Raw genomic sequence first — 24257 nt, 5'->3', positions numbered from 1 at the left:
AAATATGTTTTAAAACAACTGTCTGATTTGTAAAGACAAATGGAAATGAAATAATTAAATATTATTGTCAAAAATTATAAAAGAAAATGCATACGCAAAACATTTCGTTGTGTTGATGATGTAAATATATTATAAATGCAACTCTCTAACTTGAATAGACATATTAAAATAAAGTGATAAAATATTCTTGTCAGTCCCACTAAGACAGTGGTTCTTAATCTTTTGTGAGCCAAGAGCTCCTTTTAAAATCTGGTGAAAGCTATAGACCCTCTCCCTAGAAAAATGTAAAAAATTGGCAAATATTTTTAGATACGCTTTTGCTTTTTACGTTAAAATAATACATTGAATATACATGTTAATTTTTATATGACTTCCACGGACCCCTGAAGCCCATCCATGAATCCCAAAGGGTCCATGAACCCTGGGTTAAGAACCACTGCACTAGGAGATTAGCAACTGAGTGACCGCCACTGAACTCCTCTTGCCTCATAATAAGAGCAACAACTGCGCAGTACTTGCCCACTTAGCTCAGGACATGCCCAATTCCTGCCCGCCTGATCAGCTATGTTCTAGTCATACAGCTAGTAATACACCCTTTTATGTTTAATAATTTGAAACTCATTTAAAAATTCCATTGTCTTTATTATGTCATTTCTAAATTCCAGTATTTAAAAATAATTTCTAATTTTGTTACAAAAAACATTAATTATGGAATGTCGCATTAACATGAAACGAATTTTGCAAGTTTTTTTTTAATATTCTAAATAATTATTAGAGGTGATAATGCAAATGATGTGTGAATGAGGGTAAGTGTTTCTCTTTGTGAATTCATATTTTACCTTTGCAATTACGAAAATACTCAGTTCTTACGATGAAAGAGTAATGGAACTGAGAAAAATTCTCTCCAGCGCCAGGATTTGAACCCGGGTTTTCAGCTCTACGTGCTGATGCTTTATCCACTAAGCCACACCGGATACAACCCCGGCGCTGGATAGAATCACCTCAGATTAAGCTTCAACTCTTGGGTTCCCTCTAGTGGCCGCCCTCTGCACTACATCATAGATGCAGAATATCTGCATGGAAATATCATATGTACTTCGGTACATTAAAATAATGTATATGATATGCGTAAATCACTTCGTGATTTAAGACGGCGCTTATTCCGTCGGATCCCGGCCAACTAGTCACTCATAACGAGTGCACCTCAGCACATGTGTGGACTTCAGTCCTACGTTCATAGACATCTATGACGTAGTGCAGAGGGCGGCCACTAGAGGGAACCCAAGAGTTGGAGCTTAATCTGAGACGATTCTATTCAGCGCCGGGGTTGTATCCGGTGTGGCTTAGTGGATAAAGCATCAGCACGTAAAGCTGAAAACCCGGGTTCAAATCCCGGCGCCGGAGAGAATTTTTCTCCATTCCATACTCTTTCATCGTATGATGACACAGAATATCTGCATGGAAATATATGTACTTCGGTACATTAAAATAATATATAAAATAATATATACTCAGTTCTTGTTTGTTGTTGTTTAGCCATATGTAATCAGAAAAGATGAAGGAGCGACATCAGATGCAAATGTGGCAGGAAGCAGCTATGAAGAAGGTATTGAATGTGGTGTAGGCGTACACTTGTTAGCACCTCTAGGAATAGGAAATACATCTCCTGATAATAAGCTTGCTGAAGGACATGGTGTTGTGTTCCACAAAACAGAACAAGAACATTCTTCACACGACCATGAGAAGACGTATGCTGACAGGTCACCATTGAATCTCCCATCAGTTTTACATCAGTCAGATAGTCAGGTTCATAGTTGTGGTTGTGCAAAAACTTACAAATCTCATCACTTTCTTGATATACGAAACAAAACTCACATGAAGGAAAAACCGTATATGTGTGCATATTGTGGTCAGTCATTCAGGTACATGAGTTCTCTTACAAGGCATCTCGTTGTACATTCAGGAGAAAAACGATATGTGTGTCACATCTGCAATAAAGCTTTCACACAAGAAGCTCATCTTAAAACTCATAGCATTTTGCACACTGGAGAGAAACCATTTCGTTGTAGTATATGTCCAATGGCATTTTCAAGAAAAGGAAATCTGAAGAGACATCAACAAGTGCACAAAACAGACAAATAGCATGAGTGTTTGTTTATTCAGTGTAAAGTGTGTGTAGGTTAATTACTGAACTTCACCATAATAGTTTTAACTTTCGGTGCTAGGAAAAGAAAAGTGGCATTGAGAATCTTTGTGTATTATATTTCAGTACTACCAGTAGCCTGTTTCATAAAAGGTCAGTGTGTACCTCGTTTTACCGTGACAACTCTTTTTTTTTTAGTTCTTTTAGCATTCTGATTATTATATTATTTGTGTCTTTGTTTTATGAAGAATTTTAGATAAGGGCGCAAATAGCCATAGTAGCTGACGCGCCCTTTTTAAACCCTACTACTACTACTACTACTACTACTACTACTACTACTACTACTACTACTACTACTACTACTACTATTACTAAAAGGTCAGTAATTACCGCAGTAGCTTATGCTGGTAAATATAAAATTTCTACCAGGGTAAAATTTCTTGTTTCATAAAACCTTTCTTACTGCAGTAAAAAGTCTACTGTGGTAAACTGCGGTAGTCACTTATTTTCTTCAGAGAGTGTAGAATGGCTATTGTGTAACATTTGCAATCATTGTCATTTACATCATAGTGTTTTGTTTCATTTTCTTGCATAACAATAAGAATAATGGCTCACAGTCCTTGTTTCATTTTAGTGTACAAACTGCTACAATTTTTATTAATGTTCCATCAAGTAAGCTACATACTAGTGGCATGCCAACTATTTCATAGAACTGATTAACTATATTATATAAATTATTAGGCATTTAACAAGCTGGCGAAAATGGATGTTTAATTCGGCAGCAATCGTTCAAATAACACGACAGAGTTGCTTCTTTTGTGGTAAATGTGATAATGATTGGTTCCATTTAGTGTTATGAGGTAAGAAGGACTCAATACTTTACAATACGATATGAAACTGTTGAAAATGTAATCGGAATCATTCATTATATTCATAAGTATTTTCCATGTAATCAACTTTGGTTTGAAAATTCTTGGTCTTCTGTATTGCACAGGCAGCATTCTTGATCTTCAACATTGTATTCACTCGAAAACATAATGCAGTATGAAATAAATTATTTACACACTTCAATATTTTTCACCCAGCTAGGGAGGTGGATAGAAATATGTTTAATTACTGCAGAAATCTGAGGATAATATTATTATGAAACAATAATCAGTTTACTGTGGTAAATTTCTGCAGGAAAAATCAGTTTACTAGAGTAGATCTTTCACTACCATGATAGTTTTATGAAACAGATAGAGCAGTATTTACTGGGCCTACAACGATATTTATCATGGTAATGTTTTATGAAACAGGCTACAGGTGTTGAAGTCAGTGAATTGAGTAGTCAGAATTCCAGAATATGCCTTTCTGTGTTTTGTGTTCAAAGACTAAAAGTATGAAACTTCGTATTCATAAAGCTAGAAAACCAAACTTTATCGTAAAAATATCTTTTCATTCTCCTTCTCATTTTCCAATCCTTTACTTTTTATTGAATTGCAGCTGGCTTCACCAACCATAAATCAAACAAGTATATGTTGAACATTGACAAATCTTTTAATTTCACTTTACCAATATTTAGCTTCCTGACATTCGTGAAGTCATTGGTCGTATATGAAGATAACATTTTGAGTAGTCATCTGAATTGGCTACTGTCAACATTATGGAGGGTCCCCAGGGAACTTTGCCCTCACACTGTACTGTAGTTAAGTTAGCTGCGCCAAGCTCCTCTTTGGGACTCTACCCTCTTTATTGACAGCAAAGCTCCAAGGTCTTCCGTAATTCCGAAAGGTAAACAAGCTCAATGACGAATGGCCGACTGTGCTAAGCTGGCTCGGGCCAGCTCAAGATGGCTATCATTAGTGAGGGCTGTCCTGAAGCTCAACTTTACATGGGTGTTTAGCAAATATACAGGAGGCAATTGGCAGGCTGGTGGATGTGCTTCTGGTTGATTCTGGGCTTACTCCCTGATTTGTTGATTGCAACTTGGTCAAAGAGTCTATCAGGATAAGGTTTCCAGATCCTTGCTGGCTGGAATGAAGGCATGGAAGGGCTCCAGGCTGAGTGGAGATGGCAGCCCTTTCTACCTACACGCAAATGACCTGGATTTCTGGACCTTCGGTGGAGACAGAAACCATCCTCAAAAAATGGTTAAACAAAACCTAAACATTGACTCGTCAGTGGAGGGTGCTAGAGCGCAAGGATAAACCCAAGAGTGTGACAGCTGGAGACAGCTTCAATGGAGAAACTCTAACATATGAAGCAACTCTTCTGTGGAGCAGGCTAGCCAACATTTACTTCACTGGGTTTTCGAACCACAAAGCGAAAGAGGAACTAAGGAGCAAGAGGAGGAGGCTTATGGATGGTAAGTAAAATCTTTGCTATTTATTGTGTGAAGGCTAATCTGTAACACAGTCTCCATTGTTCTTACCTGAGGTTGCTGTTTGAAGGGAAACATATCACCCTAATACAGGAACCATGGATTCGTGTTTGCCATATTATGGGTCTAAATACACTAGCCTTCTCCATTTTAGTAGTGGTGCAATAGAGAGGCCTAGAACATATATTCTTATTAAGGATATGATCGCCTTGGCAACACCACAGTTCTATTCTCAGGATATTTTGTTTCTCCTGGTGATATTTGAAGAGGGGAATACTGATAGACAGCTTGTTGTATACTCTGTATATATTCCTTGTGATTTTAAGGACACCTTCCTCCTCGTAGGAAGTTTGAGGGCCTCGTTACTTTTTGTAGAAATGAAGACCTCGACCTGGTAGTAGGGTGCATGCATAACTTAGCCTATGAACAGGATACAACATTCCAAGCAAACACCTGAATGTGATGGGACTGACTATGGCCCACACATGCAGTAAGTGTGGAAAAGAAGTTAAATCTTATCTCCACACATGATGTGAATGTCTACAATCAGATATGCTCTCTTGGACTAGGATAGGCTGAGATCAGAGGATATAAAAAAAACAGACTTGAGAGCAATCGTGGACTTTGGGACTTGGGTAAACTTTCAAGATATTTGGGGCACGATGGGCCCACTTAAGTGGCCTATGTGCACGGGACCGAAATGGCTCAACCTGTCAACCCAGTTCAATTAATTAATCCATTCATAGGTGAAATTAGGGTGAACTATAGGGTTAGCAGTGGAAGTAATGAAAAATCAGGACTTTCTTTTCCGCAAAACAAAAAAAAAGTAACACATTTTCAGTATTTTATATAATATGGTAAATTATAAGTCTCAGTATACAGTAATATTGATGCAAAATTTTAATAACAAATGTAATTAACTGTTTAACTGTATATAGATTAAATATCAAGTATAAGACAGTTTCTCCTGTTTGGAGTCTAGTTGTATTACGCAGGTTGACAACAGGTGGATAGGCATGCATAATGTCGGATGAAAAACATGAGGACAAATACAGTTCAGCATATTTGCAACACGCCGGCATATTATGAACATCTTATTGTTACGTATGTCATAATGTTTGTAGTTCTAATTCAGTGATTTTACATTTTTCATTGTGAATGTTGTGTTTCGTGTATATTATAATGTACCTATTCTCCCCTTTTCATTTTAAACGAATTTTGAAGTAAATCATACGTCATATTACGGAGATGCATTATAAATAAAAACTACTTTTTTACTGTTTCACTTTCAAACATCCTTTTTTTTTTATTGAGTCGATTTTTCTATGAAGATGCGTACTGGATGCGACTTTATGTTTCTGTATAATTATAATAGTCAAACTTCAAAGTCACTGTGAAATTCCGCTTTATTTTGCATTTACGAAAGAGTTAAATATGTATCTTCTTTGTCAACTGTCATGAACTTCGCAGAAGATCAATTAAACGTCTATTGCACATTGCATTTAAAAGTGTCATTACATTACCGATGACACAGCTGCAGATTTTTCTTTAAGTTTTGTGCAAGATAATATATTTAAAAATGAAGTTCAGTGAATTGTGTCGTTTGTGCTTAGGCTCTGAAAGGATCTTTATACCTCTCTACAATAATGCAGAAAAACTTGAAGAGAAAATCAATTGTATTTCATCAAGAATAGAGGTTAGATAAGCTCATACATTCATACATCGTTTTATTATTAAAGTATCAATTTGTAAACTAACTGAATGATAATATTATATAATAACTATGTAATGGCCGAAATATTCACAGAATAAATCTTGACTGCTTCGCCCTTCCCGTTTAACTACAGCGCCTACATGGAATCTAACCTAACTTAGTTGCCTACCATGGTAGGCCTATCGTTAAACAATTCCAAGCTATGTACAGTCGATGCCTCTAGCCTTGGATTGTCCATACTGAACTACAAAATTTTTATAATCACCGGGATTTTTTTTCAGTCTTCTGTGTGGTCATTTGCTGTTAGTATAGTTCGTAATTTCAGATAGGAAAAAATGTTACAATAAGTTTCGGGGCAGTCACACTTTCCTCATTATACAGAAAATTTTACGAAGAGAAGCGGAGAAGGGGATTGAACAGTGGGAGAGGCGAGAGGAAGATAAAAGCAAGAATTTTTACCATTGTCAGGGAAATCCTTGGACAGTGTTAGGTGCAAGAACGACACAAATAAATACCCAATTCTCTAGCTAACAAGGGAACTGTTAGTGAGCTCATATCGAAACTTAGCTTGACATTTCGCTGACAGAATCTATACCTTATAGAAAGCCTAAAGACCTACATCAAGAATTAGCTGCAAGTTCTCGATATAGAGATAGGAATCCCTATTAAATACTAGGGGTAAAACATGGAGTTTTATCTCTGGGTTTGTGCACCCCTGTACGGCTGCCCTGAAGTTCACAGCACACCCTGCCTCTCCTCACCACTGCTGATGAGGGGTACCCAATTACTGCTGCATTTCTGTTTTATTAGGCGTCATTTCATCTTCGATCTCAGGACCTTGCAGTTGAAATTCGCAACTTATTTCTACTGTGTGGTATTCTTACAAGACGTCCCTTCTGTCAGCTCCTGTAGATATGTTTCATCGCGGAAAATGCGTTCCTGTACTGTGTATCTAAATTACGAACCTTTATAAACAGATATCTGACAAGAATTTTAAATATCTTCTGGCCAGTAATAATATGCATTGAAAATTTATGGAAACTATCCAATGAAGAACCCATTGAAATCCAAATTAGAAGGCGTAAATGAAAGTGGATTGGTCATTCTTTAAGAAAGCCGACTGATGCAAATGAGTGGCTTTGGAGTGGTACTCTCAGGGTATTCAGAAGGTGGGACGCCCAAGAGGGTCTTGGAGGAGAACTGTAAACAAAGAAGTGGACAGTATGGGGAAAAACATGCAATGAGATTAAAGCTATGGCAGCCAATCGAGTCAAATGGAGAGCTCTCATTAATGCCCTATGCTCCACCAAGGAGTGGAATGATCTACTACTACTACTACTACTACTACTACTACTACTACTACTACTACTACTACTACTACTACTACTACTACTGCTGCTGCTGCTGCTGTGTATCTAACCATGGTTAAAATATGTATTTCTCTTATCTTACTGAAAATGAAACATGTTTCTCGCCACTTAATAAATAATTTAACAAAGCTGTTTTGATGGTTGTGCAGCCTCTGTAAAATACTGCTGAAACTTTGATAAACTCGATCGTAGATTCGTTTCAGTGAGTTAATTGAGTATCTAACAATTGTAAATAATACGCATTTCTCAGTACAGTTCAGAGACTGACAATGTTAAGTGCCAGCAGAATTATGCCGCTGGATTAGTGCAACAACTGGTAAGGGAAACCCAATATCACCCATCAAAAACAACCTCATGGCTCGGTAAGAATCCTGATAACTAAGATTTGGCTCGATCTGTATATACTACGTATCCTTTGATAGAATAGGACGTGATGCAACCACATGATAAATGTTTGTGGAACATGACAAAGGTAGCATTGTTATCTTGTTTCAACAATGTGTTCCCAGTGGCTGTTCTACAGCAGCAGTTATGTTTGTGATTTTATCTTTCTTCTTCTGAGTTAATGTGTAATCTGTACAGACATATGCACTGTTACCATAACAGATATATTCTGTAGGACCAAACAAATAATAATCTTTCATAAATTCTTCTAGCAACAGTGCATATTTCTGTACAGATACTGCGCACATTACTGTGGAATCCCAGCCATCAAGTCACTCAACTGAGTGCGCTCCTTGTATAATGGCAGTTGACTTAATAAAAATGTCAACATACATGCCCAACTTGGAGTCAGGCCACAAAGGGAAAAACACTGGAGGAGGGGAGTTCGATCCGGTGCTGTGGATTGGACTTCGATGTAGCTCAATGGTGAGAGCATTTGGTACGTAGAACCAAGGACCTGGGTTCGATCCTCGGCACTGGAGCGAATTTTTCTCCTCTAATATTAATCGTAGGAATTCCTGCCCATTAACAGTCACTTCTTATGGTGGTAATATTTCTAATCTTTACTGTCTCTATGTCGTCAAAACTATTGATTCTTTATTTCACTGACTTCTTGTACGATAGATGATGGTAGCTGATTTGGATTTTGAAGTGTCCTTTTTATATTTACCAATGTTTCTCTCACTTGAATTTGGTCTTGACGACTATGATTAGTGTTGTGCCCCAACTTTGAAAACTTGTTTAGTGTTGTGCCCCAACTTTGAAAACTTGTTTAGTGTTGTGCCCCAACTTTGAAAACTTGTATGTTTCTCTCAAGATTGCTTCCAGTGATGCAAGTAGCATTGCAGATATCCTGCTGAGAACATCTCCAGTACATTTTTTGCCCATCTTTGTTTTTCAGTCCAAAATGGTATTCATTATTGTCGTGTATTATTTTTTTTTTACCTTTATTTGATGTAAGAGTGTACGTGGTCATCTTGCAAATTTTGCTTAATTGACTTCATTATCAAGGATATGTGGCATGCATTTCAGTAGGCAGTTTGTTGTTCATAATCATGGAGTTAAAATTGGATGGAGTTCCGCAATAATAGACCAAGCGTCAAAAACCTGTTTCGAGATTTGGCCATTGAAATAAATCTGTTTTTTATAAAACATTTTATACAAGAAATATTATAACATGCATACCATTACAAAGAATAGCACAAATAATACCAAAAAGGGCTAACTGATATTTAATAAGATACCACCAGTTGAATTAATATTTCAAAGCAAAATAAATAAATTTTATGCAGTAAACGAAATTTTGCTTATAAATATCAGAAAAAATTCAGATATCGCATTCTTGATTTTTTCGGAGTTAAATTAGCCTGCCATCAACAGATTTGTGCAAATATCTCATTTTTTCAAATTGTTGGTTGGTCTATTATTGCGTAACTCTGTCCAATTTAGACGTGGAATTAGGCATTAAAACTTTTTAGACATTTTGTTGAGTTAGATTTCTCTCTCTTTAGAAATTTTGATCTTAGACCAATTTTGAAGTTGGGCGTAATTTGTAGTAAGTGTTTTTTTTTTTTCTTTTTTTTTTTTTTTTTTTTCATTTAACGTTACTAAACGATTAAACCTTAGCCTAAATGACCTGGAACCTTTTAATATAAGTGATTTTTGTAATTCTTCTACATAATAGATGTAGTTTCAACAAAAGGATATCTAGAACTGAAAACAATTTCATAGAAGCATATGTACAGAAGCATATGTAGATGCATTTAAAAATTAACATTATTTTTGTGAAAAATTATCAGTGTTTTTTTATTAGTGGGAATTTAACAACAAAAAAACCTTATTTTGACATTGAAAAGTGTTGTGGTACTTATATATAGGTATTGTTACTGGTGTAATTTTTTACAGATTAGAATTGGAGACAACCTTCCTGCCCAAGTCTGCCATCAATGTGTTGAACTGGTCAATACCTGTTACAACTTCATACTTCAAATTGAGAATTCAGATGATACTCTCAGACAATATATTAATAAATGCTCCCAATTAGATGATCACATTGAAGTGAGTTAGGAAGTATTTCATACTTTCTATTTTATAATGGTAACTTTGGAGGGATTGTGCTAGCAGTTGGTAATCATTATTTGTTACCTTTCAAACCTCGTTCATCAGTAGCATATTATATTATTAACAGAAATTAAATATTTACCAATTTCCGAGGACCATTCGGAAAGTAAAGGCCAGTCAGTCCTATGTTATGTTATGTTTTATTTAACGACGCTCGCAACTGCAGAGGTTATATCAGCGTCGCCAGATGTGCCGGAATTTTGTCCCGCAGGAGTTCTTTTACATGCCACTAAATCTACTGACATGAGCCTGTCGCATTTAAGCACACTTAAATGCCATCGACCTGGCCTGGGATCGAACCTGCAACCTTGGGCCTAGAAGGCCAGCGCTATACCAACTCGCCAACCAGGTCGACAGTCAGTCCTAAAACAGAAACAAAAGTAAAGCATATGATTTATATTATCCAACACCAACTTGCAGCTGTTACTATTTCTCTTTGTAATCACCATGAAAATTGAAGCATTAGCTTAGCGTGGTATGAACTTTTGAATGACTGTCGAAGAAACCTGCTGCCAATGAAGATAGCCAATTCTTTGCTGCTTTCAGAAATGTTTGGAACGATCTTGTACAGGTAGAAATTGTTCGAGGTGCAAGATAACTAATGTGTTTTACAGAAACTTAGGTTTCAGATTGGGTCATGTATTTTGTTATACTAGTTTTTTTTTATTTATTTATTTTTTTTTTAGTATCTTTCTCTTTGTAGGTAAGAACTGTGAAACCTTTATTTGTTGTTGTACTCAGCCAAAACCTGTACATCACATTATATTACGTTTTTAATTATATCCAATTACATGTTGTTATTCAATTCACACAATTATTTTTAAAACTGCATAAATTGAGCTTAAGTGAATGATATATTTAAACGAACATATTTACATTGATTTTCATGGAAAGATTCCATTGAAGTGGTGTAATTAAAATTTTTTAACAGCTTACATGTCAAAGCTACAAATCCATATGACTAAAAATTTACTTTGCTAACTTCAACCACGTATTCTCTTTCATTGTACTTTGAAACCAATATGCTACTATAATGAAAGCACCTTAATCAGTTATGTTTGAATGTGAAGTATAATTATGTATCTCCTTTCGGTGAGATTTCTTCTTCATTATGTACAGTCTTAGAAAAAGTTTTTGTTTATTACCTCCACTAGTCGTTCTCTTGTGAACCAGGTTGCTTGTCCTCTGATTATGCGCACTGCCTCCTTTTTTGGGACTTATAAAGTGTCTGTGCGACAAAACTTTTTTCTAAGACTACAGTTTTTTTTCCACACAAATGTTCATAATTTCGCTAGCATCACTTTAATTTATATCTCTAACCTAACAAAAAAGATTGATAACACAAAATGAGCATTTTAGCCTCATAACAGCAATGATAATTTGGTCCATTCCACTTATGACTTCGATGCAGAAGGCATTATGGTGATACTTTGAGAGACTGAGGAAGTCCATGAATATCTGACGATATTGAGCCTAAAAATTGACCTTTTTTTACTAAGGAAGTCTATCCATTTTGAACGTGAGAGAATGCAAACAGTACTGAGAATTGTAGGTATTCTTCAAGGTGTAACATCAGTAATTCCATAATAGTTGCCATTTTATTTGTAATTAAGTGTATAACATTTAGTTTTAATTAAACCAGATTAAGATGATTATTCCTTTGACTATTAAGACACTCAAAACATGGGGAAAGCATGCACCATTAACAATAATTTTAAATTCAAAACAACTTTTCTGTCTCCACTAATATTACTTTATTTAAATTTTATATCACATAACTATCGAATTTATGTACAGTAGAGGATATAAGAATCCGAGTATATTGCTAAAAGTATCAACTATTTTATAGCGTCCTTGGATCGAGAAAATGCAGAACTGAAGTTGGAAGCAACGTAGCAAAAGATGAATATAACTCTACTGTTGGGGAAAGTGACATGTTTGCTACAAATGATGTGGTATGTGTTGATTTGTTTACACATTCTATCCTAAATCTTGTAGAGCTAGATCAGTTGGGATTATATTATATGATAGGCCGCACATTGGTTGCTTGCCTGGTTGTTGGCTTGGTCACTGTTAGTGTATTGCCATGAATTCTTGGAGAGTGAGAACACGTGTTCGGCTGTGTTTTGATAAGCACACAACACGAGTACATACCTGAGTTTTTATTCTCCTTTGGTTAAGCGTAGCTTTTTCTCTCATTTCTTGTGTGTTAATGGTAAACAACTATTAATTATTGAGAAAATATACTATATAAATGTACAGTACATACATAATAAGCCATGTGGCAAAACAAGGCAAGAATTTAGGTGTAAATTTTCTCACATACCTGATTTCATATAGAAATACAATATTCAATCTAGTTGAAAGATTTAACAGAACAGGTTCTTTGAATTACAGACAAATGAGATGAAAGGACCATGTGCTTATTACCGAAAAACTTGCTGAAAAAAAAAAGCTGTGTGTAGTGTAAGACACAGTAATTAATGAAGCATGTGCAAAATTGGGAATAAAATTTGATTGTTTAAATTGTAGGCCTACAAAATTGCAAAAGTTCAGGAATTACAGGCCCAAAATTACGATCATAGACTTAATTTTTGTATTGGATGTTAGAAAAAGTTAATATCGAAGAAATTGATCTGACATTTCCTTTCCTGCTGAGGTTTGGTGTCATTGAATGGTCACTTAGTATCATATAACTGATTGATCAGGAGAGAAGCTAATAATCTTGAATTAAACACCAATATGCAATGCAAAGGCAGAAATTGATGTGCCCATAGTACTATTGGACTATTCTTCATGAAGAAACTGTCTGGACCTACTGTGTGAAGTACAATATATAAATTTTGAAACCGCTTTTTGAAGAATTAACATACTGTGTATGGAACGAATCATGGCATATTTTCAGCAGGATAATGCTATAACTCATACTGCTAATGAATTCATGACCGAATCGCACCGTACATTTGAGTTCAGTATCATTAGATGAATTTATGAACTTCTCATTCTCAAGATATCACATCTTGTGATTGTTATATCTGGAGAATGTTGAACAACAAAGTGTATACAACGAACTCTGATATGCCAGAGGAACTTAAAGGAAATATATAAAGAGAAGTTACGACCCTTAGTACATAGAAACTGCTGCATATGAATGGCAGTATCTTGAGCAGATGTGAAATATATGTTAGAGATAATGGAAATCTCTTGCAGCAGCTACTCTGAGGATGGGGAGTGCCAAATGTTGTTGTGTTACATATATCTACGTCTTAATCTGATGAAATTCCGAGAGATTGCAACAGTGTTCAACTTCAGGATCAGGGCAATGACGAGGCACACCATACCAATATGCGGCCCATCATAGGCTGGAGAATTGCACTGTATACCTCTGTATTTATGTGTGTGTTTGTTTGGAATTAAACGAGAAACCACAAAATCAAGAAATGGGTTGTAACTTCTGTTTGTCCTGCTAATGTTCTCTCTTGCTTTTGTACACCCTGGTCTTAGATTCTGCATATATGTTGCAATCTTTTTCATGTCCTGTAAAACTAACTGTACATATAAAATTTAATTTTACAAGCGAATATAAACTTTTAATATCTAATCGTAACAACAGTTTCACATCAGTCAGCAGTTAAGCAGTACTCTGTTGTGTTTGTAGTGTATAGAGTATTGATAAGTATGTGTAAATGAATAAATTAACAATTTTGTGTAGGAATAATCAACTGTCTTAAGAAAGGAAGTTTCGGCACTAATAAACTAAAAAAAATAGACACGCAAAAAAAGCATTTTAAACGGCTAGCTTAGGCAAGAAAAGCCAAAGAACTTGGAATTGATTACTTTTCTTTTTGTTTAACAAACACTATACCTCTTGTGACATTCCGTGAAATCCATGTGCTATTTGGGCCACGTGCAACATTTTTCGAAAGAGCACTTTAAAAGTTTTGCAGCATTTTTCATGTATGGTTTGGCATCTATGATGAAAAGTAACACTTTGCTGTGATGACCTACTTTTGGCCATATCATAGTTAATAATTGTACGATAATGGAACTGTTTATTTTTCCTTTGCATTGTGTTCAGTCTAGGAACACTTTTCTGATTCCTCTGTTGATGATTGATCTAATGAATCTATGACAGCATTGGCTATTAAATGCCCTGTAGCATCAGCCATCTCATTGCTTGAGATTCACATCTTCATACTTTTACTCTAATCTTTTGCATTACCATGTTATAACAAGAACTCAAGTAAGTTTTTCGTATAGTTGACTCACTTCGTACAAATTCAATGGTATACTTTTGCAAAATCTCTTTTAATGAAGGATTTTCTAGCTTCCAAAAAGAATTCCAGTATCATGAAAGGTTTCAGATAAATCCAACCAGAATTGTGATTGTCAGTGTGAAGTTCCAAATGCTGCTGGAAGTAGAGTATTCTGTCTAGCAATATTCTTCAACAACTCAGTTCTGTGTTTTCATGTACCGATGTCCTGAGATATGAAATATTTATTTTCATGATTCACCAACTGCTCGCATACTTTACATGCTATAACTATACCATCCATTGAAAATACAGGGCGAACCGTAAGCAATGCCATTTCTTATGGTGAATGATTCCTTTACTAAAGAATAACAAAAAGTAATATACCATTTTGCTATGTTTTGAATAGTTTTCCAGAAAAACGTGCATTTTAAAATACATGAATTATGAGATCGTGCAATACTGTAATCAATAGGTAGTACATATTAGGTTGTGTTGCTCTGAACAAACCTTTCATGTGGCTTGTTTTGAATAGGAAAGTGGGAGGCAATTGGCATGTATATTGTTTTTAAATTCGTGAGAAAAATTACAAAACTTATTTCCTTTAATTTTTGTGTTTACACTATGTTAGAGAACGGAAAATTAAGCTTGCTCATTGCACGTTAAACAAAATCTTGGAAAATTAAAAATAATCTCTACAGCGTAATTTTAATTAAATGCTCAGAGAACACAGACAAGCTATGCTTATTTCAAACTAAATTGAAAAGATTAAGAAATATTAGGGGAGAGTTGGGTAGTATGGGACATCGGGTAATATCAGACAGTGAAGTTTCTTTCATCTACCAATGGATGGTTGACAATTTTACCATTACTTCTACAATCAATTTACTATATTCTTGATATTGTTTAAATAAAAGCGTTCATATGGATGGTTTAGGTGTGAACACAATAAAAGTGTACTGTGCCCTTATTTTAAGATGATTAACAACAAAGAAAGTGTAATGTCTTTGAGACTTCATTTTTGGTATATTGTGAATAGGTACTAAATAATGTTATTTTGATAATATTACGTGTCCTTGAAAATGTTGACGTTATTAAAATTCTACTTAGTAAACATTCAGAATTCCAGAAAATTAAGTGTAATCTTACATTTCCAATTTCATTATAGGAATTTCCACAAGCAGAGGAGTTAAGTGATGGTGATAATTCAGTTTCTTTACTATCAACTGAACCATCAACACACTTGCGCAAACAGAAATTACATAAGCCATCACAGTTAAGTTGCAGCAGTCTGAATGCTAGCAACAAGGAAGTCGAAGTGTGTAAATCAGTGAGAGAAAATCCTCGGTATTCTTCAGAAAATGGGAAAAGTGAAAATACTTCAAACTTTGAAACTGACCTCATACCAGGCATATATATTCAAGAGGCACTCTATTATGGGAGTACTAATACATATCAAAAAACATTCACAAGAATAGCGAAGGGGAAATCTCGGATATCTTTGCCTGTGAAATATCACCAATGTGCGGTATGTGGAAAGTCTGTGCAAAAATTAAATCTTCATATGAAAATGCATACGGGTGAGAAGCCATATCAGTGTTCTGTTTGTGGACAGCGTTTTATTCAGAAAGGGAGTCTGTCGAAACACAATACATTGCATACGGGGGAGAGGCCTTACAATTGTAGTCTGTGTGGAAAAACTTTCAGATGCAAATCTGACCTAAATCAACATACAAAGTTACACACAGGAAATGCGCACACGTGTTCCATATGTAAAAAGGAGTTTACAACTAGGCAGAATTTGGAGAGTCACATGAGGACACATACAGGAGAAAAACCTTTTCTTTGTCACACATGCGGTATGCATTTCGCCCAGAAAGGGGCCTTAACAAAACACTCTAGGATTCATGCTAACGATCGTCCTCATCAGTGTTCAATGTGTAATAAAAGATTTATTACTCAAAGTGCACTTAATAAGCATTTTAGAACTCATACAGGAGAGAAGCCATACACATGTGCAACATGTCAAAAGTCCTTCACGGACAGGGGATATTTCATGCGCCATCTCATGATTCATTCTGGTGAGAAAAGTTTTGTTTGTTCTGTGTGTGGAAAAGCATTTACCCAACAAATTAGTATGAAGAGACACTTACGGCTTCACACTGGTGAGAAACCATTTCACTGTCCTCTTTGTGGTGATAGTTTTTATTTGAGACGTGACCTGAAGAGACATAATGAAAAATTTCATGATATGGCAAAGTAATAATATTGACATACAGTGTGTTTTATCTATATGTAAAATCTGTGTAATTTCTTAAGAAAGTGTAAAAATAAAGGTATCAGAGTTATTATATAGAGACGAAAATAAAACTAGTATTCCTGTGAATTTTTTCTGAAAATGCTTTATTTAGAGAACTGCAACACAGGTTGAAATGAGTATAGGCCTAGATGTCCATCTTTAAACTAATATATATCATGGAAAGGAGCAAAAATCCTTGAGAAACATTTTTCTAGATGTCCACCTTGTTAGCTCTGTGGTACCGCATCTGCCTCCAGACTAGCCGGCCTGGGATCAGTTCCTGGTGGAGTCAGAGATTTTCGTGTAAAATTTCTGATTTGGGACTAGGAGAGGTGGTGGTGCACAACTTCTTATCACTATATTGTGCACAAATATGTCTGGATTAAATCCCAGATCTCTCCGAAGTGCATATAAAGAGAAGGCATATGTCACTGTTGATAGTGATTCATCTGTCTGATGGGTACATTAAGCCAGACAACCCCCATTGGTGCTATTCGACAGGAGTAGGCTATGTGCTGGCACTGGGTTTCCTCTTCACCAGTCCTCATCATCATCATCACCACCACCACTTATTCCCTGCACTACACTTACATATACACTCACCCCAGTTTACAACATAACACTCCACACAGTTACATATTCATAATGTGGCATGCCGAAGTGGTGTGCAACTTGAAAATGAGCCACAGTCCTGCCATATCCTCAATATGTGTAACCCGATTCACTCAAGTGAAAGTGAGTAGGCATTCGAATACATACATACATTTTTCCAGCTTATGCTGCTTTATAAAAATGTTCCTTATACCTTCATGTTTACAAAACCTGGAGTTCCAACTAACAAATTTAAGGTGATGAATAAGTATAAACAGTGGGGGAAAAAAAAAAAGAAAAAAAAAAATTTCATTGATTGTTCCAAAAATTAGTTTAATGATTCGTAGTTCATAATCTGTAGTTTGTTCATCCCTTTGTCATTTAAGCCTTAACGTATGGAGCTGCGCAGTTTTAAGATTAATACAACATATTGTTGTGTTGTGCGAGTTTTTATTTATTAGCCGTTTTCTCAACTTTCTGATTTTCAGCACATTTTGACTTCAAGATACTCTAGGCCTAGTGAATAAAGTTTTTCTTCAAATGGCCTGAAATTTTGCATAGAATGTCATAAATATGTTATAAATAAACAGCCATATCCTTATGATTGTACTATTAAAACGTTGTGACCATCGGTTGTTGACATTATAATGGTTCAAAAAAATTAAAATTAGAAACTAGAAAGTTAATTTTTTTTTCTCAAAAACTTGCTTTCTAAGTGCAAAAAGCATAAGGTACACCGGGGTAAGTGGAACCTCTAAATTTATTAGTGCAATTTTAACCTATCATTAATCATATAATTTTGAAACAAATTTCTCGAATTTTTGTGTAACGACCCATTCAAGTATACTGAATGAAGGATATAATTTTGAGAACAATGGATGGAATGATCTCTTCTCAAAATTCATTCATTTTTTTGGTTGTCCATGGGTTGCACTTGCTCCAGACTCAGGGTAAGTGAAACCCCCTCACTCTTCCATTTATAAAATCATTAGATATTCATTTATTCATTCATTTATTTTGGTGTAATTAAGGCCATCAGGCCTTCTCTTCCACACCACCAGAAATACAAATACAACAACAGAAATAAAAAGGAAAAAAAAAACACTATAAACAAAGTAAAGTCACACAAAAATATACACAGGTTGCAGTCACACAAACTTTAAATGAGTGATTAAGTATAATTAATTGTATCCTAACTAATTAACTAACATAAACAAGAAACTTTCGATTTTAATCTAGAGTAAAAAGTAGTGCCCAGGGAAAGTGTAAATAAAAAAAAATCATTCAAAATGCAGATTTTTACTTTTTCAAAGCAACAGAAACTTACAAGACTGACTAGAGTATCTCTAAACATCATTCAGCTAATGTTGTACGAAATAAATTACGTATAAAAAGTGAATTTGCCGAGTTTTTCAAAAACAGGAGGTGATAAAAGTTGACAATTTCATCACCTAGAATGATACTTTTGTCGTCTATGTTAGGCCATCGAAAGGAGAAGGTTGATGCTACCCTTCTAGCAAATTTAGCTTCCATGTAAGCACCAACTTCTGTGAATTGACCGACAAACATCTTTACGATTTTGTCCTTTGTAAAGGTGACAAGAACCAAATCACCTACTGAAGCATCTGCAACATTTTTGGTTAAAACCTCCATGAAGTTTGATTCTTTCTTCACCTCTTGAAAATCAAAATCATCTGCCTCTGAATCACATTTTATCTCTTCAATGTTTTCTTCATCACGGCTATCCTCTTCCATTGCCACAATCTTCCTTTTCTTGTTTTTTTTTTCTTTCTTGTATGGGTTCCACTTACCCCATCAAGACAAAGTGTGAGGGCACATGGAACCCAGTTCATGCTTTCACTTTATTATCAAAAGAACACAAAAACACTGTCGATGCTTATTAACTAATTAAACAGAAAAATCTTACCGAAAAAATAATGATGAAATTCGGGTTTGTTGAGTTACAAAGGAAAAAATAGAGCAGATGTCAACAGGTTTCTGCACACTCATAAACAAGACTTTCAGAAACTAACCTTCTGCTACCCATGTGCGTGAAACCATCGCTTCCAGTGGTCCGTTGCTTCGAAGATGGAGTTAGTACAAAGAAAATTCAACAGATGCCACCCTTGCCTTAGTTTTTTTTTTGTAAGTTATTTTACGACGCTTTATCAACATCTTAGGTTATTTAGCATCTGAATGAGATGAAGGTGATAATGCTGGTGAAATGAGTCCGGGATCCAGCACCGAAAGTTACCCAGCATTTGCTCATATTAGGTTGAGGGAAAACCCCGGAAAAAAACCTCAACCAGGTAGCTTTCCCCGACCGGGACTCGAACCCGGGCCACCTGGTTTCGCAGCCAGACTCGCTGACCGTTACTCCACAGGTGTGGACTTGCCTTAGTTGATGGAGTCCCACAAATTGTGTTGGGTTCCACTTACCCCAGTATATCTTATGTTATTTCCTTTATTCATGTATCATAAATAACTTTTTTTAAAGAAAAATAATTTGAATTATTTAAATTAGAGCAATATTTATACGATGTTAACTGATACAAAAAAAATTAATTGCTTAAAAATTAACTATATGTTTGGTGCATGCACATATAACCTATACTTCTTCCCAGATTCTTTTCTACAATCTCCAAAAAGTATTGGTTCATTTATAGAATGTCAGGTGGCCATTATGATTCTTTTTCTAAACATAAAGCATCACATATCCTTTGTATGTCACATGCTGTATAATGACGACAGTGGAAATTGAGCTTGGTAGATTCGAGCTGCTTCTTTAACATTATGTCCAACTTGTGAGTAGATTATCGGCATGGTTAAGTAGTCCTGATTTATGAAATTTCTATGTTTCATTGCTGTGAGAAAATCACTGCCATCTACCAATTTAAACATTACATTGTTTCACAAAAAATTTCAATGTTTGCTGTGACATGGCCTATACCTTCTTCCCCATTACCTGACCGCCAAACACTTAGCTGCATATAAATATGACCTCGCAAATGGAATTAAGATTCGCTTCACTTTACAATCTGACAGCAGGTATTCATCTTTTACTGATATTCAGAACTCTGTGTTAGTTTTATGCTGCTAAATTTTGTCTGCAATATATTGTCGCAAGATAGATTAATAAGATTTTCTTCTTTTACAGAAGTAAATTCAAATGGAGAATTGGCCTGATTGGGTCTTGAATTCATGCGGACTTCTTGATATTATCTTCTTGAAAGTATTTTTTGAAACCAGTTGATAAGATGTGATAGGTGATTTTCAAAAGCAGATGTTATTTTACGAATGAAATTAATTTCATTGGAGAACACAAATTGCTGCAACCAGAGGAAAGAATCTTTGCAACCATCTCCGTTTATTTTTGTTCTCCATAGTTGTAATTTTTTTTATGAAAGCTGAAACCTTCTCGACCAATTTTAAAATGTGCACGCTGTATCCTTACAGAGAGAGAGAGAGAGAGAGAGAGAGAGATTCAATGCATTCTACTTTCCTCAGATATTACATAAGTACCGGAATGCTAGTTTTACCAAACAGAAATCTGTCTTCACGAATTTTTTGGCATACTCATGTTCTTCCACTTTAAGAAAGGTGTAGATTTCCTGCCGAAATTCAAATGTAGGTACTGAACCTTATGTTACCACGAAAGATGCATTGAGAGTTGAAGTAGTGCCAGAAATACTTGTATTTTGTTTCCATATCCTTTCACAATTAAAAAACAAAACATGCTTTCACTGGCCATGTTTTTATAAGTTTACTACATTCAACACACATTCTAAAATCAGAGTCAGTGGAGGACTAGATAATTCAGTGAGATTGCTTATGTGTGTGTGTGCGTGTGTGTGTGTGTGTATAAGTAAACATAATAATAATGAATCTGCTAATACTGCGAAAAACAGTGTGTTGATGCATCTGCTATTTTTGTGGATGATGACATTCAACCTACAAGCAGTGGCTCTTAAGAGGCTTTTGGGCCTTAGTCTACCCAAAAAATAATGAGTTATTATTCCTAGTAACAGTAAGCCTATACATTCGTAATGACGATATATCATAACACTTGGTTGCACTTCGATCCTTTAAGTTCATTATTGGCAGTCATTCTAGTATGGAGAGAGCAGTGCAAGCAGCAAGACTTAAGGTCAAAGCCTCTAAAGGCATAGCTACGACCTTGACTCACAAGCTTGAGAGGGGACCGAGGGTATTGATTTGCAACATCTCCTTATGGGATGAGGCTACTCTTCCATTACAACATAATGTCACGCTATATTGATGTTCTCTGGAAATGCTGTGTTGTTGAGTTTAGTTTAATAAAAAGTGCATGCGTGTTTGTTGCATATTAATTTTATGTAAAATGGCTCACACTGAGACAACATTGAGGTCATTATTTGTAGAATTAAAAGAGAAACCTTTTTCAAGTTGGACGTATAAAATGTGTTTACAAAGATAGAAGATCGACTCCACATTTACACATTAAAACAGTGGATGGAGGAAGACAGAAATTTTCAGCAGGCGGCCTTAGGACATGCACATCATTACATTCCGAGTAGTATAATGGGCCCACCCAAGCAGCCTACATGCGAGGGCAGTCCCCAGTCTGTGTCCCTCCTCTCAAAAGGGACTAACAGAATAGAACAGAATCTTGTTAGCAAAAATCGGCAATATTTATTATACAGGGTGTTTAAAAAATACGGGGCATAATTTCAGGTATGTATTTCCCACATGTAGACAATCAAAATAGTTTATTACAACATGTGTCCGGAAATACTTCATTTCCGAGTTATGGCCTTCACAACATTGAAATTCACCGGAACGTTTTTCTTTCCGCAGGTAGTTGTCATTACAGAAGATGTTCAAAATGTCCACCTCCTGCTTGAATACAGACCTCACATCGATATCTCATTGACCTGCGAACACGATCCCAAACTCCAGGAGTATTGCGTATGTCCTCAGATCATGCCACAATTCGATTCCAAAGGGATTCCAAATCAGGCACCGGAGACAAATAAACCAATGATTTTAAATGGCCCCACAAGTAGAAATCGAGAGGGTTCAGATCAGGTGAGCGTGGAGGCCAAGCAATTGGGCCACCTCTACCTATCCATCGATCAGGAAACCTTCGATCCAAGTACCGGCGAGCCGTACGACTGAAGTGTGCAGGAGCGCCATCATGCAAGAAGTGAATGTGTTGATGATTGATCAGTGGAGTGTCTTCTAAAACATGAGGTATGGTGTTTTCCAGGAAGTTTGTGTATGCCTGCCCGGTAAGTCTGTTTACAAGTACATGGGGTCCAACTAATCAATCACCAATGATACCGGCCCACATGTTGAGGGAGAACCGCACCTGGTGATGAGATGGAACAGTTGCACGTGGGTTTTCATACGCCCATACATGCTGATTGTGGAAATTTGTTATGCCATCTCGTGTGAACTGTGCTTCATCTGTAAATAATACTAAGGCAGGAAAGTTCGGATTTACACCACACTGCTGCAAGAACCACTGACAGAACCTAACTCGTGCAGGGTAATCTGCTGGTGACAGGGCCTGTACACTTTGCAAATGATAAGGATACAATTGATACTCTTTCAACAGTCTCCAGACAGTCGTATGAGGAACATTGACTTGCAACGCTACCCTTCGTGTGCTGATAGAAGGAGTCATGTTCACAGCCTCCAGAATCTCCTCCTGTACTTCTGGAGTTGTAGATCTTGGTCGTCCCCTTCCCAAACCAGGAGAGTTAAATTTTCCATACTCGCACAGACGGTAATGGAGACGTACAAATGTCTTCCGATCTGGACATTGTCGCTGTGGGTACCTCTCCTGGTACAAACGATGAGCCAGCGCAGCATTGCCGTCCGCCTTACCGTACATGAAGTTTATCTCTGCCAGCTCTTGATTTGAATACATGTCGCACAGTCTAACGCCTACATAACACTGAATGTAACATTCGCCTCGGAATGAACTGTCAGAGTGCCCTCTTAATGTCTCCTTTGACGGCAACGACCTGCGGAAAGAAAAACGTTCCGGTGAATTTCAATGTTGTGAAGGCCATAACTCGGAAATAAAGCATTTCCGGACACATGTTGTAATGAACTATTTTGATTGTCTACATGTGGGAAATACATACCTGAAATTATGCCCCGTATTTTTTAAACACCCTGTATATAATTTACATTTTCTCTACATATCGTAGCTAAGCAAGTTATATGTTTCAGACGGCATACACACATATATACATAAGTGTTCTGCCCATGGGCAGGTCTTCCACTTCGAATCCAGCATTCTCCAATCTTTCCTATTTTCTGCCTTCCTCTTAGTCTCCGCATATGATCCACATATCTTAATGTCGTCTATCAACTTATATCTTCTTCTGCCCTGAACTCTTCTTCCATTCACCATTCCTTCCAGTGCATCTTTCAGTAGGCAGTTCCTTCTCAGCCAGTGACCCATCCAATTCCATTTTCTCTCTCTGATCAGTTTCAGCATCATTCTTTCTTCACCTACTCTTTTCAACACAACTTCATTTCTTATTCTGTCTCTCCACTTCACATGTTCCACTCATCATGCAATACCGTATTTGCAGTTTTTTTGGGGGAAAGATAAATGCGGTAGCTTTCCGTTGCTTTCCGCACACCACTCTGTCTTTCGCATCTTATAAGATCCCAGGGGGCCCCAGCGTGGAAGGGGAGGGCAAAATGAATGTTTATTTTTTCATTGTGTATGTAAATGTGCCGATACATAATTGTCTTTTTTTTATGAGTGTGGGCGTATTCGTAAGCTCAGAGTGCGTATTTTGTGAATTGACTTGTTTTATCATCCTATTGTTCCTCCCCCCCCCCCCACACAAGAAAATCGCTCTACCTCCGTCTGTGTGATCTAATTTTAGAGTACAAATAAAGTGTTGGTATAATGAGGACCTGCAGTATCGATCGGGCAGTGTAACATGTGGTTGT

General features: G+C 36.3%; 2 protein-coding genes across 7 annotated transcripts in view; both read left to right on the top strand.

The window, feature by feature from the left end:
• The window catches only part of LOC138707565 (zinc finger protein 431-like), a 52410-nt gene extending 48827 nt beyond the window's left edge, over positions 1-3583 (top strand). For all 3 annotated transcript variants that reach the window (XM_069837150.1, XM_069837149.1, XM_069837151.1), the window contains one exon: positions 1537-3583. In XM_069837150.1, coding sequence (XP_069693251.1) covers positions 1537-2142 — 606 coding nt within the window. In that variant the 3' untranslated portion in view covers positions 2143-3583. The remainder of the gene's footprint in view (positions 1-1536) is intronic.
• Positions 3584-5336: 1753 nt separating this feature from the next.
• Positions 5337-16805, top strand: LOC138707562 (gastrula zinc finger protein XlCGF57.1-like). Of its 4 annotated transcripts, none has more exons than XM_069837134.1 (4): positions 5337-5609; positions 9939-10091; positions 12004-12109; positions 15576-16805. In XM_069837134.1, exons 2-4 carry the CDS (start codon positions 10078-10080, stop codon positions 16668-16670), a joined length of 1215 nt encoding a protein of 404 aa, XP_069693235.1. In that variant the 5' UTR covers positions 5337-5609; positions 9939-10077; the 3' UTR covers positions 16671-16805. The 4 variants fall into 4 exon arrangements, with proteins under 4 accessions (XP_069693235.1, XP_069693233.1, XP_069693234.1 ...); XM_069837133.1 differs by lacking the exon at positions 5337-5609 and adding an exon at positions 5642-6201; XM_069837136.1 differs by lacking the exon at positions 5337-5609 and adding an exon at positions 8453-8472.
• Positions 16806-24257: the final 7452 nt, after the last annotated feature.

This window comes from Periplaneta americana, chromosome 10, assembly GCF_040183065.1.
Source record: "Periplaneta americana isolate PAMFEO1 chromosome 10, P.americana_PAMFEO1_priV1, whole genome shotgun sequence".
Lineage (NCBI taxonomy): Eukaryota > Metazoa > Arthropoda > Insecta > Blattodea > Blattidae > Periplaneta > Periplaneta americana.
The sequence above is the reverse complement of the archived record's forward strand: the minus strand, read 5'-3'. Positions and strand labels throughout refer to the sequence as shown.